Source organism: Clavelina lepadiformis, chromosome 8 (genome assembly GCF_947623445.1).
Source record: "Clavelina lepadiformis chromosome 8, kaClaLepa1.1, whole genome shotgun sequence".
Classification (NCBI taxonomy): Eukaryota; Metazoa; Chordata; class Ascidiacea; order Aplousobranchia; family Clavelinidae; genus Clavelina; species Clavelina lepadiformis.
Window position 1 is genome coordinate 13,777,970 of NC_135247.1, and position 14,928 is coordinate 13,792,897.

A 14,928-nucleotide genomic window follows, 5' to 3' on the forward strand; every position below is an offset into this window, starting at 1 on the left:
AATAGATATCAAATAAAAAACTAGAGTCAAAAGTTTGGGAAGTCCGAAAGCACAAAAAAGTGGTGGCTTTTTATTGTTTTTGCCGACCATTTCACTTCTGCAGTGGATGTTTGAGTTAGAAGGGGAGTTGAGCTATTCACTGGACACCACTTGATTGTTTAAAACCTGCATTCATTGGAATCCCTTGGAACTCAAAAGAGTTCGTACCAGCAATTGGTCTTATGGTATCGAGATCAGGGAAGACTTTTAGCTAACAAGGATGTAAGAAAGTCCTTTACCGACAACATGTCAACCAAGTCCAAGGAGATAAAAAAGTTATTCAAACAAAGAAGGCGGTTTCAAAGCCTGGTTCCATTATAATTCGTCGTCTGCTTTGCGAGCTCGGTTGGTACACTGAGACATGAAAAGCTTAACTAGACACAGTGGCACAGGCAAGGCATAATTCTAAAGAGCTTAACAAACGTTACACAGAAAAGGAAAAAAATCTGAAAAAACATGGAGTCAGACTATGAAATCGTTCAACAGCTAATAAAGTACTTTAGAGTGAAGTGATGGAAATTATAATATAATCGTAAAACTAGGGTAATATAACACTTGAACAACGCTTCACGTCATTTATGCTGAAAAAGTGAACACAGTGTATCGATTGTGAATAAAAATACTGATTTTTAAATCCTGATCGTTAGAATACAAAGTTTAACTTTAAACTATGCATATTATAAAGATCTATGTAGAGCCCAAGTTGGCTCCTGGCTAGAAAATAAGTTGCTCGGCAAAAAGGAAGTAAGTAAGTTAGGTCATAAGTTTGCTCAAGTTCTCTAAAGTGCCTTCCTCTGATCGTTCAATCCCATTGTGATATCCCCTGCACACTATGTGCCATTCGGGTCCAAATAAGGTATTTGCAAGATCGGCTGAATTTTCGGCGTGTATGAACGATTTGGTGAGAACACGTTTTTCGACATCCAACGTGCATCATCCTATACCAGCACACTGCCCAATGACACACTCGGTGACTGGGCTCAAGAGAAGTAATCGCCGAGTTTTAGTCATGAAAAGACTTTGCCAAGTCCGAAAATAAAGATTGTGCTACCATACCAAATGTTCTGACTTCACCCGGTTCACCGAAATTCATGCGATGTCTAGTACAATGACTTAGTTTTATCGTAATTGCAACTTTACGGTTTTAGAATATAGCCTACGTACTTTAACGTGCAGGTTTAGTTATTCTCAAGCAACCTCTAATGCTGCTTTTGTTTTCTGACATTTGACGTTATCAAACTTGAAACGATCGCGCATTTATAGTCTACCCGGTAGACTCTACCGAAATACGTCGAAAGTTTTAGGCTAATGTCAAAGATCAACCTATTTTAATGAAAGCAACCGCTGTTTTTATAGATTCGCATTAGTATGTATACGCTGCTAATACTGTCTGTTTTGCGTAAATGAAGTCCGCACAAATTTTTCAGAGAGTTAAACTAACTTCTGGTATCTAATACGTCACCAAGATGGGAACGTGAGCAAGGGTTGTAAAATACTTGCGTGCATCATTGTCCCTGCATTCAGGTAAGTTCATGTTAAGGGGTGTTTTTTAACGGCTAATCGAAATACTACTCCGGTTGTCTTGTTTTGATCTCAGGGAATTACTGACTCATAAGCACTTTTAAACATACAAATCTTAGTCTCTCATTTAATCATTCCTACAGCGCAATACCGCTAACGAACATAGCAAAATACACTAAATCACACTGCACAAATAAAAGGCCAATTTAAAAACAAACATTGCTCACATATGCATAAAGTGAGAAGCATGAAAACTTAAACTGCTAGCAGAGGCGTGATGTGTTAAATCTCATAGGCAAAGAGGGTCGTTCATACAGAGAGGTATTTGCACATCTATAGAAAATTCACATATGCACTGAAAGAGTTCACCAAGTTTTCTGTATCTTGCATTTGATCTGATCGGTGGAAAGTTTTCAGTTAGACCTTGGGTGACTTTCTACTCACGGTTCTGCACCGGTAACTGAAAAGCATGTAATGTATATCTGGTCAACAGAAGCATTATGCTATCTCTTAATTTAATACTTTATTATATTGATTGTATTGATATTCAATCCATCAATGCTGTATTACAATTAATTTAAATTTTCTAATTATTGAAGAAATATGTGTTACCAATACAAACAACAACGATTAAACAAATAAAACATTATATCACACAAGATAGAATCTGAACCTTTCTGACGTGACCTCCATTGAGGAATGAGAATGAAGATCTAACTTTGTTGATTGTTGTAACATGCCATCCGTTCTAAATAAAAAAATGATAAAAGCCGTTCATAATTTGCGTTGTATTTTTGCAAAAACAAAAAGTCGAGAATAAAGAAGTATCATGCAATGACATCTGCTAAGATTTTTATCAAAACGATCAGGGAAGTAGTTAAAAATTGAATTTATGTATATTGTAAATTGTCATCTTCATATGAAACTGATGTCCCAGTATTAGCGCAAATATCTTCGAAAACCAACCCTTTTAAGCTCCCAAAAATCGCCGGAGGTAAAAACTAAGCTTGGGTACAATTACATTCCTTGAACTAGCTTTGGGGAGTTACCTTGGGGATGGTGTAATCTTGTACTGGCTTAACATTGAAATATTCCAAACGTGTTCAGCTGGAACATTTGCTGGATCGGAAATATTCTGAGGCAAGTGCAATCCTTTGCGACAGTATGATTCCAGCAAAGCATGTCCTAAATTAGCAAGAAAAGTGTATACATTGAGGAAGCATATAGCATATACAATATACATCTATATTATTATATAACATATTATTGAATTTATAATTTAGACAAGCAATTCTAACTAAGTTACCAGTAATCCATTGTTTGGGTCATTTACCTCTACTCTTTTGGTGTTTGTATTTCACTTCCCATGCATACAGAAAAACATTCAGATACCGCGGTTGTTCAAAAATCTGAAGGTACTTTCTGTAATACATACTCTAAATTTTAATTAAAGCTTTAAAACGGAAATTTCAATTTACGGTTTATCATTAAAAAATGATAGAAATAAAACTTTTGCCCAATAATAACTTATAATGACTAATTGCACGCATAAAAAATATTTAATTGTTGTTAGATATTTCAATATAAAGCTAAAAAACTTTCCGTCCAATTGCATAATAATTATTATGCCATAATTCACAACAAGATCTTTACTTGTTTGTTGTAGGAAATATCCTTTGAAATTCACCACAACGTGCCAGTTCTTCTTCGGTTTCCACCAACACTTGAATGTCATTAACTGTGAGGATATCCAGCATGAAGGAAATTATTTCCTTCTACATAATCAACATTTTTTTGTTGTAGCAAGAAAAAATAAATTAAATTCACTATTATAAAGATTGTCACAGAAATTATGTAAAATACAACATTTAAAAGCTGAAGCTGTATAAACTTCAACCCTATTTTCTTTTGACATAGAATTAAAACAAACCGTCACCTCACTGAAGCTTTTGAAGTGATGCATAAAGTAAGAATGCTTAGCTTTGCTATCAGCCGAAACTTCCTGACATTGCTTTCGCTTTTGAAGACTATAGCTTCCCATGGAACTTCCACTGAACAAAAAATTAGTTCACTATTCCACACAAAAACACAAGCAAAATTTTAAAAATATCTGTTTTGGTGTCAGTAATTGTTTTTACCTTTTACTATTTGATGAAGAATTGCCAACAATGACCTTTTTGTCTGGTAGCAATAATCCACAAAGATTCAACATATCTTTGACCATTGGACCTTTAATTTCAACGTCCAATGGGGAGTTTGAATGTAAGCTAAGTTGAAAGACATAGCATTATATTGTGCTGTGATATAATGGTAATGTTATGTAATGTTTGGTACAGTAAATGATGATAATGATTACGGAAATACTCACTTGTATGCACATACATATAACAAAAAAGCCAGCTTGATAATCAAGACACAAAACTGTAAGAAATTCTTAACCTAGCACTTGATACATTTCTTCTGAATTGTTCAACATCTTACTTTTGCCAATAATGGTGTGAATAAATATAGCAAACAAATTATTACCTTGGTGAAATGTTGACTTCCAACAACCAAGGCCGTAAATGATCATCTAACATAATATCGAACCCAAAAAGCTCATGACAACAATATGGACGACGGCAGTTTGATTTTATCAGACTGTTTGTGATTTGTTCCACACTAAAAATATTTAATAAATCATGAGAAATGGATAGAAAGTAACGGAATTCAATACTGTAATTACTATAACTTCGCTACTAAACACAATTTTTATCTGATTTTACAGTTTAATGTCACAATGCACAGGTAGAGTACCAGGGAATTATAGTTTGATCATAAAAAATGTTTGTTGTAACAAAATATACAATTTTGTCAAATGCTTCATGAACATGTAGTTACTAAAACTTGACATTCTAATTTAAGGTTTAGCAGTGATCATTAACGTAGTTCAGAAGTTGGGGTATGACAATGCTCCACTTCTGATACACGGCTTCTTCGGCTGCCATGGCACTTGCCACTTTTTTCTCTCGTAAAAAAGTGAAGAATAAAAACCCCAGGCTGCTTCCCCCCCATAAAGCGCCTCCAGGGCCTAAAGGTTTGGCACCAAGAATATTAACAATCGTAAAGATATCATTGCTACAGGTGTCCTGAAAGTTTATCAAAACTGTTAGCGGTAATAAATTTTTAAAAAGTGTTGCTAATACACAAAAAAGAACTTTGCTGGCAAAACATAACTGTCTTAGCAGACGTAATGAAAAATTTATGTAAAACTGCAGTGAAACTTTAAACTCATGTAATGACAATGACAATAAATGTCCAGGAAAATTTCATTTAAGTTAAATCAATTTTGGGTTATGTTCAGAAACAATTCTCCTGACCCCTGACAAACATATTCATATATCTATTTACCTAAGCTTTATTACAGTAAGAAAGAAATATCATCTTCATTCATAAAAGTCTGTGAAAAAGTTTGTACCTAATTATTGTTTTGATGATTATATCTTTCATTCGCTCCCAAATCTTGTCTGTGTTTATTCCTTGTTGCTGTAAGAAGCCCCACAAGGCAGTCAAGCTCCTATATAGAGCAAGGAAAATAGTGAAAATTTGAACATAGGTCATGACATGCATCGCTTGACATATTTATGATGATTATGGTTTCTTTCTCATTTTGTGTTATCAGCAGTACTGCAAGATTAAACCGTTTCTATGCAATATGCATAATAATTGCATATCCACCAACCTACCATTTGTGGCCTTGACAGATGCTGGCATCATCATTTTGTTGAAATTCACCAGACTTTTTGTTGATACTGTAGTTCGTAAGATGCATGTAGCGGTTTCCAATGTGCTTCACAGATGATGAATACCTGGTTTCATAAAAACTATCAGCACAACACTTCATTTTAAAGCTTATGTTAATTTTTGAAGTATACATGTTACTGGTATTTTATTCCATATACATAACGATATTCAGCAAAATATTTCATATGATTTGTTTTTAATTTACATACTTGCAAGTTGCAAATCGGACAAGACCATCTCCAAATAAATATATTCGAAGGGGGTCAAATGAAGTAACATGTACATAAAGTCTTAAGTCAAATTTATTTCCATTTATTAGATAAGGACGTCCCAAGTATCTGAAAAAAATATCAATGTGCGAGTTTATAAGTTCAATGAAGAATTTCAATAGATATCATTATATGTAACTTGAAGAGCTCTTCAAAATGTATTTGTAAAGATATGGCCACTATAGCACACTTACTTTTGTACTAGTATGGGCTTTTTCGTTGGTATCTGACTCCATTTATGAATAACTCTGATTCCTATACCTCTAGCAGACGCAGGCTAAGATAATTGTAATTTTGAAAACAACATTGTTAAAACAATAATTTTTCACAAATTCCCAGTAAATTGTACAGAAGAGCACTAAAAGTGTAATCACAAACGTTTTGAAAAAGTTTTAACTGCAATTAGAGTTTTGAGAGTGAAGTGCATACTGAAAAGTTGTTATAATTTTAATCAAATCGGTTTTATTTTTTGGTGTTTGGTTGTTAGGATATTGGTATCGTAGTTATAAAACTAAAAACTGTTTAATAAGTACCGGTTTAAGAATGTATCTTTGTTTTGTACTACCTTCTTCCCATGCATTTTTGAGCAACTTTTTATCCCATGGCAAAAGATATGACTGTGGTACAAACCCAAATTCTTTCTTTCCAAAACGAGCCTGAAACATTGTAACAAACAATTTAAAAAAGAGAAAATATTACATGAAAACTTGATAAAAATTGTGTTAAGCATTTAAAATTTTAAACATGGTTATACCTGCATTCTAGATATGTTACGCCACAATCTATCTTTCCTTCCTAGTTGAAAAGAACCAGGAAAGTGATTGATCTATGACAAAATTGTATTTAAAAATACTGCTTTGACTTATATGTTGCACATTTCAACTACATTAACTTTTAAATATCAAACTGTACTTATGACTGAATGACTTAAAGCAGTTCCACCAGTGTGTGTGGTAATGCAAATTGCGCGCATCAGTAAAAAAGTTTAAAAAAATTAATTTAATGGTCAAAACAAGTTTTCACAGGATTACAATGACACAAAACTTAAATTACAATAAATTTACAATATCATGTAAAGACCTTTTGAAATTCTTTTATGGAGCGAAACCCACTTGATTTCATGTGTTTTCCAAAATAACCAATCCATTCTTGGCCTTCTAAATTACAAGTAAAGTTTTTTAGTTTGTGTTCTCTGAAATGTTAACTATTACCAGCTTGTTGTAAATATAAAAACAAAACATATGCCTCTAACAAAGTTGAGGAAATTTGGAAACACCAAAAAGTAACATAAAAAGCAATAACAGTGCAATTTTGTAATATTGTCACTAGGATAGTGAGGATAAATGATGAATATCTTAAGCACAATTAAACCATACATGTTAAAGTTACATGCTTTAATTCATATACGTAAGATAACTATGAAAAATAACTAATGTTATTATTTGCATTAATTGCTTGCAATTTTACTATTAAGTCCTTACTTTTGGATGGTTTAAATCCAGATCTCATCACAGTGTTTCGTACCACTACTGGTGTGATTGAACTCATTTTCCATTTCAAAAGCTTGCGAATATTTGGTGGCAAAGGTTCAACTAAAAATGTATAAAGGAGTAAAATATGCTTAATACGTAATCGTAAAGATTTAATCTTTATATCTATTTAACCATATATAAATTTATGGTTCATTTATTTTTAGTATATTTTAAAAAACGTTTAAATATGGTTAATTATATATAAGCATAGCAATTTATGGAGCTTAATTGTACTTTTATTAGCTTTTGTGGCAAAATTAATCACAGGCGGACAGTTGCTAAAAATGCTTTTGATTACTGCTGGCCTGCAAACCATGTCTGTCAATTGACTAGAACGTTCAATTTCAGTAGACATTCTACTTAATGCAGAAGTATTTCGTGACAGCAAGTCTGGCTCTTCTGTTGAAATAAAAATAAAAATAAAAACAATAATTAAATAGAAAATAAAATATTGTTGCAAAAATCAATGCTGGGCTGAAGGCATTAATAAAAACCTGAACCAATATGTAGAGTTACAAACAGTGAACTTGGCAATTTTATTCAATTATAAATTTGTAAAAATATCTTTAAATGAAATTGTTTAAAACAGCCAAAACTCATTGACAATGAATATTTGAGATGTGAATTGATATACTGTACTTACACTGAATTTTGGATAAAATAAGCAAAATCTGATAGATTACATTGGTGGAAATTGAAATTTAGAAATTGAAGCTTCACAAAACCCTTGTGTAAAGCTTTCAACAGTTAGTACAACAGGTATATTTTATTGGACGTTTAACAAACAATTATTTTAAATATTGTAAAGCCAAACGGAAAATAGCTTTGAACCTGCTTAATATTAAGCATTAAATATGTTAGAAGGATAAGCATACAAAAATGACATGATTTATTGCTAGTCTTACCACGAACTTTGCAAACTACATGCTTATTTTTGCACATTAATTATATCAGACAGAATGAAGTGAATTCCATATTTTTCTACAAAAAAAATTACATACAAATCTAAAAATCAAAACCCAGCGCCAACCTTCATCAGGTAATTCATCAACCATATCGTCTTCTAAAAATGTAATTTCATCATTGCTGAGACATCCCACATCATCAATGTCTGGGTTGCTAAAATCTGTTTCTTCTGTTGGTTGATCCTTTGAAACAAAAGTATTTCACTTCAGCAAAGCATAGCATTGTTTTCTGATTTGCGTAACAGAATGTTTGACAAACTGTTTCTGCGATAAGTCACCCCTCTATATTCAGTTTTTCAAAAAAGGATAACGTAAATTTCAATTCTAAACTGTGTTTTAAAAAGTATCACAAAACTCAGTGGTCTCCAACCTGCAGCACGTGAAAATTAATTTTGCGACCCAAGATGACATAACGAGTTTTCACTACAATACTGACAATTTTGTCAGGTTCAATCATCAAATTGTTTAGTAACTTTATTTTGATTTTGGGTCATGATAGCATCATAAATTTATATGTAATCGGTTCTTAAGTTACAATTAGGCTTGTCCCATAACGAGTTCCGAATGTGAGTAAAACGATTGTTTCAATCTGGAAGTAGAATAAAATGACATTTGTGGCAGTGCAATGACTATATTTGGCAGCATATATATTAAACAGGTTTAATTTCAAAATTTCTCTTGCCTTTTTTGCATACTTGTTTGGTCACTACACGACAGTTGAAATGAGTGGTGTGGCCCACTGTCACACAGTATTTTGCTTTTGCTAACAGCAATGCAAAAGTATAAAGTAAAAAATAAAAGCAAGATATAGGATGACACGCCAGGGTTAGTGTTGAAATAATTTCCAAATACCACAAGGCTGCTAAAAACAAACAAACTGCAGCTTGATCAATAATTTTATTAAGGCTTACTAGTTTCAGACATGCTTATGTCGTTTGTCAGAGTGAATGCTTGAGAAAATGGATGAAAATAAATTGTAACAAAATATAAAGGCTTCGTTCGGAAGTAGTCGAAAATAAGAAGTCCACAGTGTACACATATAATACTAGCAGTTAGAGGTTACATAACAAATAGGGTATATCAAAATAAAATAATGTGGCAGACACAGGTGCTACATTATAAACCATACCAGGCGTATACAATGAGATAATACAGAAGAGGTACAAGATAATGGATTTGCAGGTTTATATTTAACGCATGTTTTAATAGATTTTTAAAAGAAAAGAGGCGCCATTTTCAAACGCCTGCTTATTTAATGGAAGGTTTATTTGTTTAATTAACAGACCTTTCTGAATTTTACATTGATCACTGGTCAACACGATTTTTTGTGCCAAGGATTTGACAACGATTTTAGGCTAATTTGGGGTCGCTGATTTCGAAAATGGCAATCATTTTTCTCAATTGGCTCTAGTTTTTGAGATATTTAGATTTTTCACTTTCGGAAATTCCACTCATGTCACACATAACGCAATACTAGGTTTCAGGTATCAGCCAACTGTAATATACTTGGACAATAGTCAGTAATATAGTCAAATGCATAAATATCACAATACTAAATCAATCAGTGCGTAATAAGTCTGTTTTTATATATAATTGATGGTGAATCGCTTTTTGTATGACTTTCTTTTATGGCGGACGTCAGTACAATCGTGCTGAAAACACCAACATTAGTCTGCCATCAAGTTTTTCTCCCATCTGCCCTGGTATCATTCTTCCATCACCTTTATGTCCTGATGAAATCTCTCCCCTTGTTCTTCAGAAAAATCACCCAATTTGTCAGGAAATTTTTCCAAATGGCTGTGGAGATAGTGCACTTAAATGCTCATATTTGCCTCTACCTGTTGGTAGGTCTCGAGCATATTTTCTACCAGCTCCGCATAGTTTTCTGCCTTGTGGTTTCCAAAAAAGTTCTTCACCACAGACACAAAACAAGACCAAGCTTGGAATTCCACATTGTTCATGCTTGTTCCAAATTTGAGTCATTGATTAATTTGCGAATTTGAGGCCCATCAAAAATGCCTGCTTTCAAATTTTCGATTGTCAGTTTTGGAAAACATCTACAAAAATATTTAAAACAATCACCATCTTTATATAAAGCCTTTACAAATTGTTTCATGAGCCCCAGCCTGACATAGAGAGGTGGTAAAATAATCTTCTTTCTTTGAAACAAAGGTTCTTTAATCACATTTGCTTTGCCTACTTCTAGATTTTCTCTTGTGAGCCATGCCTTTTTTACCCTGTGCTGGGTCATTGCCCTGCTGTCCCACAAGCACATAAAGCAGGGATACTTAGTGTATCCACTTTGCTGTCCAAGCAAAAAGTTCACCATCTTTAAGTCAACACAAATTGACCACTGGTGCTCGGCATAGCAGATCTTCCGTAAAACTAATTTCACATTTTCATACACTTCTTTCAGTTTTGTTGAATGAGCAATTGGCAGAGATGCATAGCAGTTGCCATTATGCAACAGAATGCATTTTAAACTTCTGGTAGAGCTGTCTATAAACAATCGCCAGTCTTCTTGTTTGTAGTCTAGGACTTTCATTTTGAGGAGAAGTCCAGTTATATCATTTCAATATTCAAGGTCTGCATCTTGACTGAAGAAGGGAAAGAGTTCCTCTTCTCCAGTCCGGTAAGCTGTTATCTTTGCATCCGCCTTTAGACAGTTCTTCTCCTTCAGTCTGGAAGCTAAAACCTCAGATGCTTCTTTTGATAAGTTAAAGTCTCTGATAAGATCATTAAGCTCCTTTTGTGTGAACTGTTCGGGAGTGAAAGAGCTTTCTTCGTAAATGTTTCATTTCATGCTTTTCCTCAATATCTGTTTCTTGCAAATCTGGTACTGATGTAAACGCAGGTAAGGGAATGCTTTTGCAGTGCTCAACCGGTCGCCTTACTAACTAGTTTTAAGAAGAGTAACGTTTTATACACCTGCAACTCAAAAGAAGCAAACTTGATCAGGGTCAGCGATTCTTTCCTTCAGTGCATTAAATATTTCAAGAAATCATGAGAAATTAACGCATTTTTATCAGTACATCGACAAATAAGGCAGGTCTATTTAATGAGAATCACAATTGAGTCTATTCTGAGGTTTCAACCTAAACACAAACGATGACGTGATAGCTAAAACACTGTCACTAATGCCAGAAATAGTGAAAAATGTTGAAATAAAGAAAATAACCATATCTCGAAAACTAGAACCAATTCAGCAAAACCAATGCCAAATTCGGAATCAGCGACCTCAAATTACCCTAAATCCGTTGAAACATCGCTGGCACCTAAAAAAAAATTTTTTTTTGTTGGGCTGTGTAATAATCTGTGTTGCATTTTTGTAATATTTTAAAGTGATTATGTGGGAGGCTATTTTAGAGGCAATTTTACTGCACATAGTGCATTGTTCTATATGTTCTGTTATTGCTGATTTTGCGTACAAACAGTCTAATCACGATTGTTTCGTTATTTATGTACCAAAGTGGCATGCAGTCTTACCTACGTAAGAACAGTCCACGTCATATGGGCATCTGAATTGATACACCACTTTAGACACAGGTGTTGTGGACATTGGGGATTTGTTATTAAAGCAGTTTCCGACTTTGAAAGAGGTAAAGATGCACAAAATGTTGTATGTTATATTGTTCATATAATACTTTCAAACAAAGTCTTTATATACCGTTACAATTTGTTTTGATCTATTTATTCAAACATTCGCTCTGAAGAAGGCATAAGCATGTCTGAAACTAGTAAGCTTTATTAAAATCATATATCTAGTTGTAGTTTGTTTGTTTTCAGCAACCTCGTTATATTATGTTTAATACATGCTAGCTGCTTTTAACATTTTTGAAGTTATTTAGGATTCTTATCACTCACTGCTTTGTCATCCTCATCATTATAATGTTCTTCTTCTTCATCTTCATTATTCACATCTAAAGACGATAGTTCAGACTGGAGCAAACTTTGGGCGTCAGGAGATACAGATTGATGCAAGCATTCTTCTCCATCACCGGGAGCTCTATCTAATTCCCTAAAACATACAACAAATTCCTAATATACATTATATTATATATAAATAATATGCAGTGACTGCGCTCAACAAAGTTTTAAATTTTGTGTTTAGTCGGATGATTTCTCAGCAAACCTGTTGTTAATGCTATGTACGGTTGTCCATGATATAGGATTTAAATTCAACAAAATGAGACTTTGCAATGTTTTGTAAATTAAAAATATATTTGTAACTTTATTTCATTGCAGGGAACATATACCAAGTAGGATACCGTAATTCAACTAGTTAAATTTTGTATGTATATTGAAAAATAGGAAACTCCCAATTTGTTAACCTTATGCTGTGGACTTTCGCTTTCGCACTTACATTTTGTGGACAAGTCAAAAAAGTAGGTTGGATTTTTGTTAAGGGTGTTTCAATTAACTGAAATATGCATTGCAAATGGTATCGAAAAAGAAAAAGTAATTTTGTCAGAAATCACGTTTGTCATCTTACTTGTGTGCATGTTTAAAAAAATAACGTTGGATTTTGCAAGATCTGGTCCAACACTAGCTGGACACCAAAAAAATGTGAAATTCCACCAGCTTTTTTGGATTCAGCACTGACTGGCCCATCCCAAGAAGCTAGCTATTGAACATTAAACTTTACATTTTAAAACCCAGTCATCAACATATATCAATGATTTCACAACAACATTGTCTTTGAGATATTGCAGTGAAAGAAAGAGCTTATTCTTTGATGACATTTTAGCTATAATTATGATACTATTTTAATCAACCAAACTCGCCAGCTGTGATGAATCTTACCATTTAGGATATGCATTCTTCTTATTCAAAGCACTTTCCACTTCATAATCATGAGTTGGACTTGTTGCTCCATCACCATATGATCTAATATTTAATACAAGTTTTATTTAAAACCTTTTGTCAAAACTATACTTAATTTCTAAATTATTTTAAGTCAAAATGAGAAAATTCTTCACCAGTGCCCAGTGTCAGGTATTATTTAACAATACATAATTATTTAATTCATAAATATATCATTGGAAAGGTCCTGTCTGTTCAATATTGTGTCATAACGAGGCAATACCTCTTAGACTTTGGTGATAAAAGTCCACTGTGGATCTTTCTTCGAAAATCTTGTGCACGTTCTAAGCTGTAGCTTTGTCTTGGACTTCTGCTTGAAGCTGAAAGTTTCTGTCTACTATAACCAATCTTACTTTCAGGAGGTACTGCATTGTGTTGGAAATGTTTTGTCATCTATGCAGCAGTTTTAAAGTTGTTAACGTAATCTTGCTGAATGAAGGAATGATAAAAAATGGAAACTCAGGCGATAACATTTCATAAAAATTAATTAAAACTTACATTTCTTTTTTCTCCAACTAAACATGGTGACTTGGTGGAAGTTTTCAAATATGAAATAATTCCTTCATTTGGCAATGTTAGCTGCGTTGAAGCTGAAGGATTGAGAACTATGTCTCTCCTACTTTTTAAATGTTGAGCAGACAACGTACGATGAATTGGTTTAAAAGTAACCTTATTCTGAGAGCTGCCTAAAGTGACTGAGTTGTCAGCAGGTGTAACCAACGTGTCCACATTAAACTTTGAAAATCCATTTGGCAAACTTGCATTATTCCTTGTTGAATATGTAGGAATAACCACATTGACAGCATTACTTCTTGCCTTGTCTATTATCTTTGGTGTTTCGTTTGATATATCTTCATTAGAAGTCCTATTGTTAACTGCAAATTGAGTGGCTACATGACGCACTCCAGTGTGCCCAATGTCTTTTGGTGATGAAATAATGTTCCCATTTCTTGATCCAACAGGCTTTACTACCAATTCAGAATCATGACCAATAGAAGTGGTCTTTTCAAATTTATCGACATGAGGACAGCTCTGAGCTTCCGGCATAAACTTCTGAATAAATTTGGAACCATTTGAACTTCTTGGTCTAGATAAAGTTCTTGGTTTGGATGCAGCATGCCGAAACTTCACAGAGACGCTACTGCTATTAGGAGGCAGACCTAAATGACAAAGGCCAAAACTGTCTGAATTGTAACCTATCATCCTGGGATGTGTCTTTGGGCTTGCAGATTTAAAAGAATTTGGCCATGGACGATAATGCAATGATGTGCTCCCATCATTAGGTTGCCCACGAAGCTGCTGTGTTGCGGGTGCATCAATTGTAGAATTTAGAGATAAGTTTTCTGAACGTCTAGCTGTGTGGGTATATGACAAGGGCAGTTGCCGGCTATGAGAATAAGGCATTTTCGCAACTACAACAAACAGGGTTGACAACTAATGTATTAAACTTGCATAACAACAACACAATGGGTTTTGTGTAGATGCCATTTTCAAGTGTTCAATCAACGGTGAAGTAACAGATAGCAATGGTATATGATTTTACTTCCTGCTTTGAAAAACTCAAGCTGAATTGGCAGACAAAGTGACACTAGTAATCATTCACTTTTGTCGATTTGTTGGACAGAAGCATATTTTCTAAATTTCTTAATTTCTGCTAGCGCTATACATTCGAGTATCCATTAGTTACCTAATTTTTGTTGATACGGCTGTAAGGTAAAACAGAAATATGCATAAAAATGAAAAATCAATGTGGATATTCAGTTGTAACACAAATAAGTTACAAACAATGTAGCAATGACAGAATGGCATACATGCACATCAGATTTCAGGACCTAAAACTTGATCAAAATCCAAAACCTTTACCATCATTTGTATTTTTTGTATTATTTGTATTATTCGTATTTGTTATATCGATTTCACAGTACACCTGAAGAAGCAAGCTTATGCTTGCGAAAG

At 33.7% G+C, this 14,928-nt stretch overlaps 1 protein-coding gene across 1 annotated transcript; it reads right to left on the minus strand.

Annotated features, from left to right (window-relative positions):
• Positions 1-1,673: 1,673 nt before the first annotated feature.
• On the minus strand, positions 1,674-14,674 carry LOC143469566 (uncharacterized). The gene is made up of 22 exons (XM_076967316.1): positions 13,471-14,674; positions 13,196-13,365; positions 12,913-12,996; positions 11,974-12,127; positions 8,175-8,292; positions 7,379-7,543; positions 7,094-7,204; positions 6,693-6,769; positions 6,367-6,438; positions 6,146-6,268; positions 5,807-5,889; positions 5,553-5,681; positions 5,286-5,408; positions 5,018-5,116; positions 4,087-4,221; positions 3,699-3,827; positions 3,497-3,611; positions 3,214-3,335; positions 2,894-2,982; positions 2,610-2,745; positions 2,234-2,308; positions 1,674-2,020 (listed from the first exon to the last, which is right to left on the minus strand). Exons 1-22 carry the CDS (start codon positions 14,374-14,376, stop codon positions 1,978-1,980), a joined length of 3,258 nt encoding a protein of 1,085 aa, XP_076823431.1. The 5' UTR covers positions 14,377-14,674; the 3' UTR covers positions 1,674-1,977.
• Between the last annotated feature and the right edge of the window lie 254 nt (positions 14,675-14,928).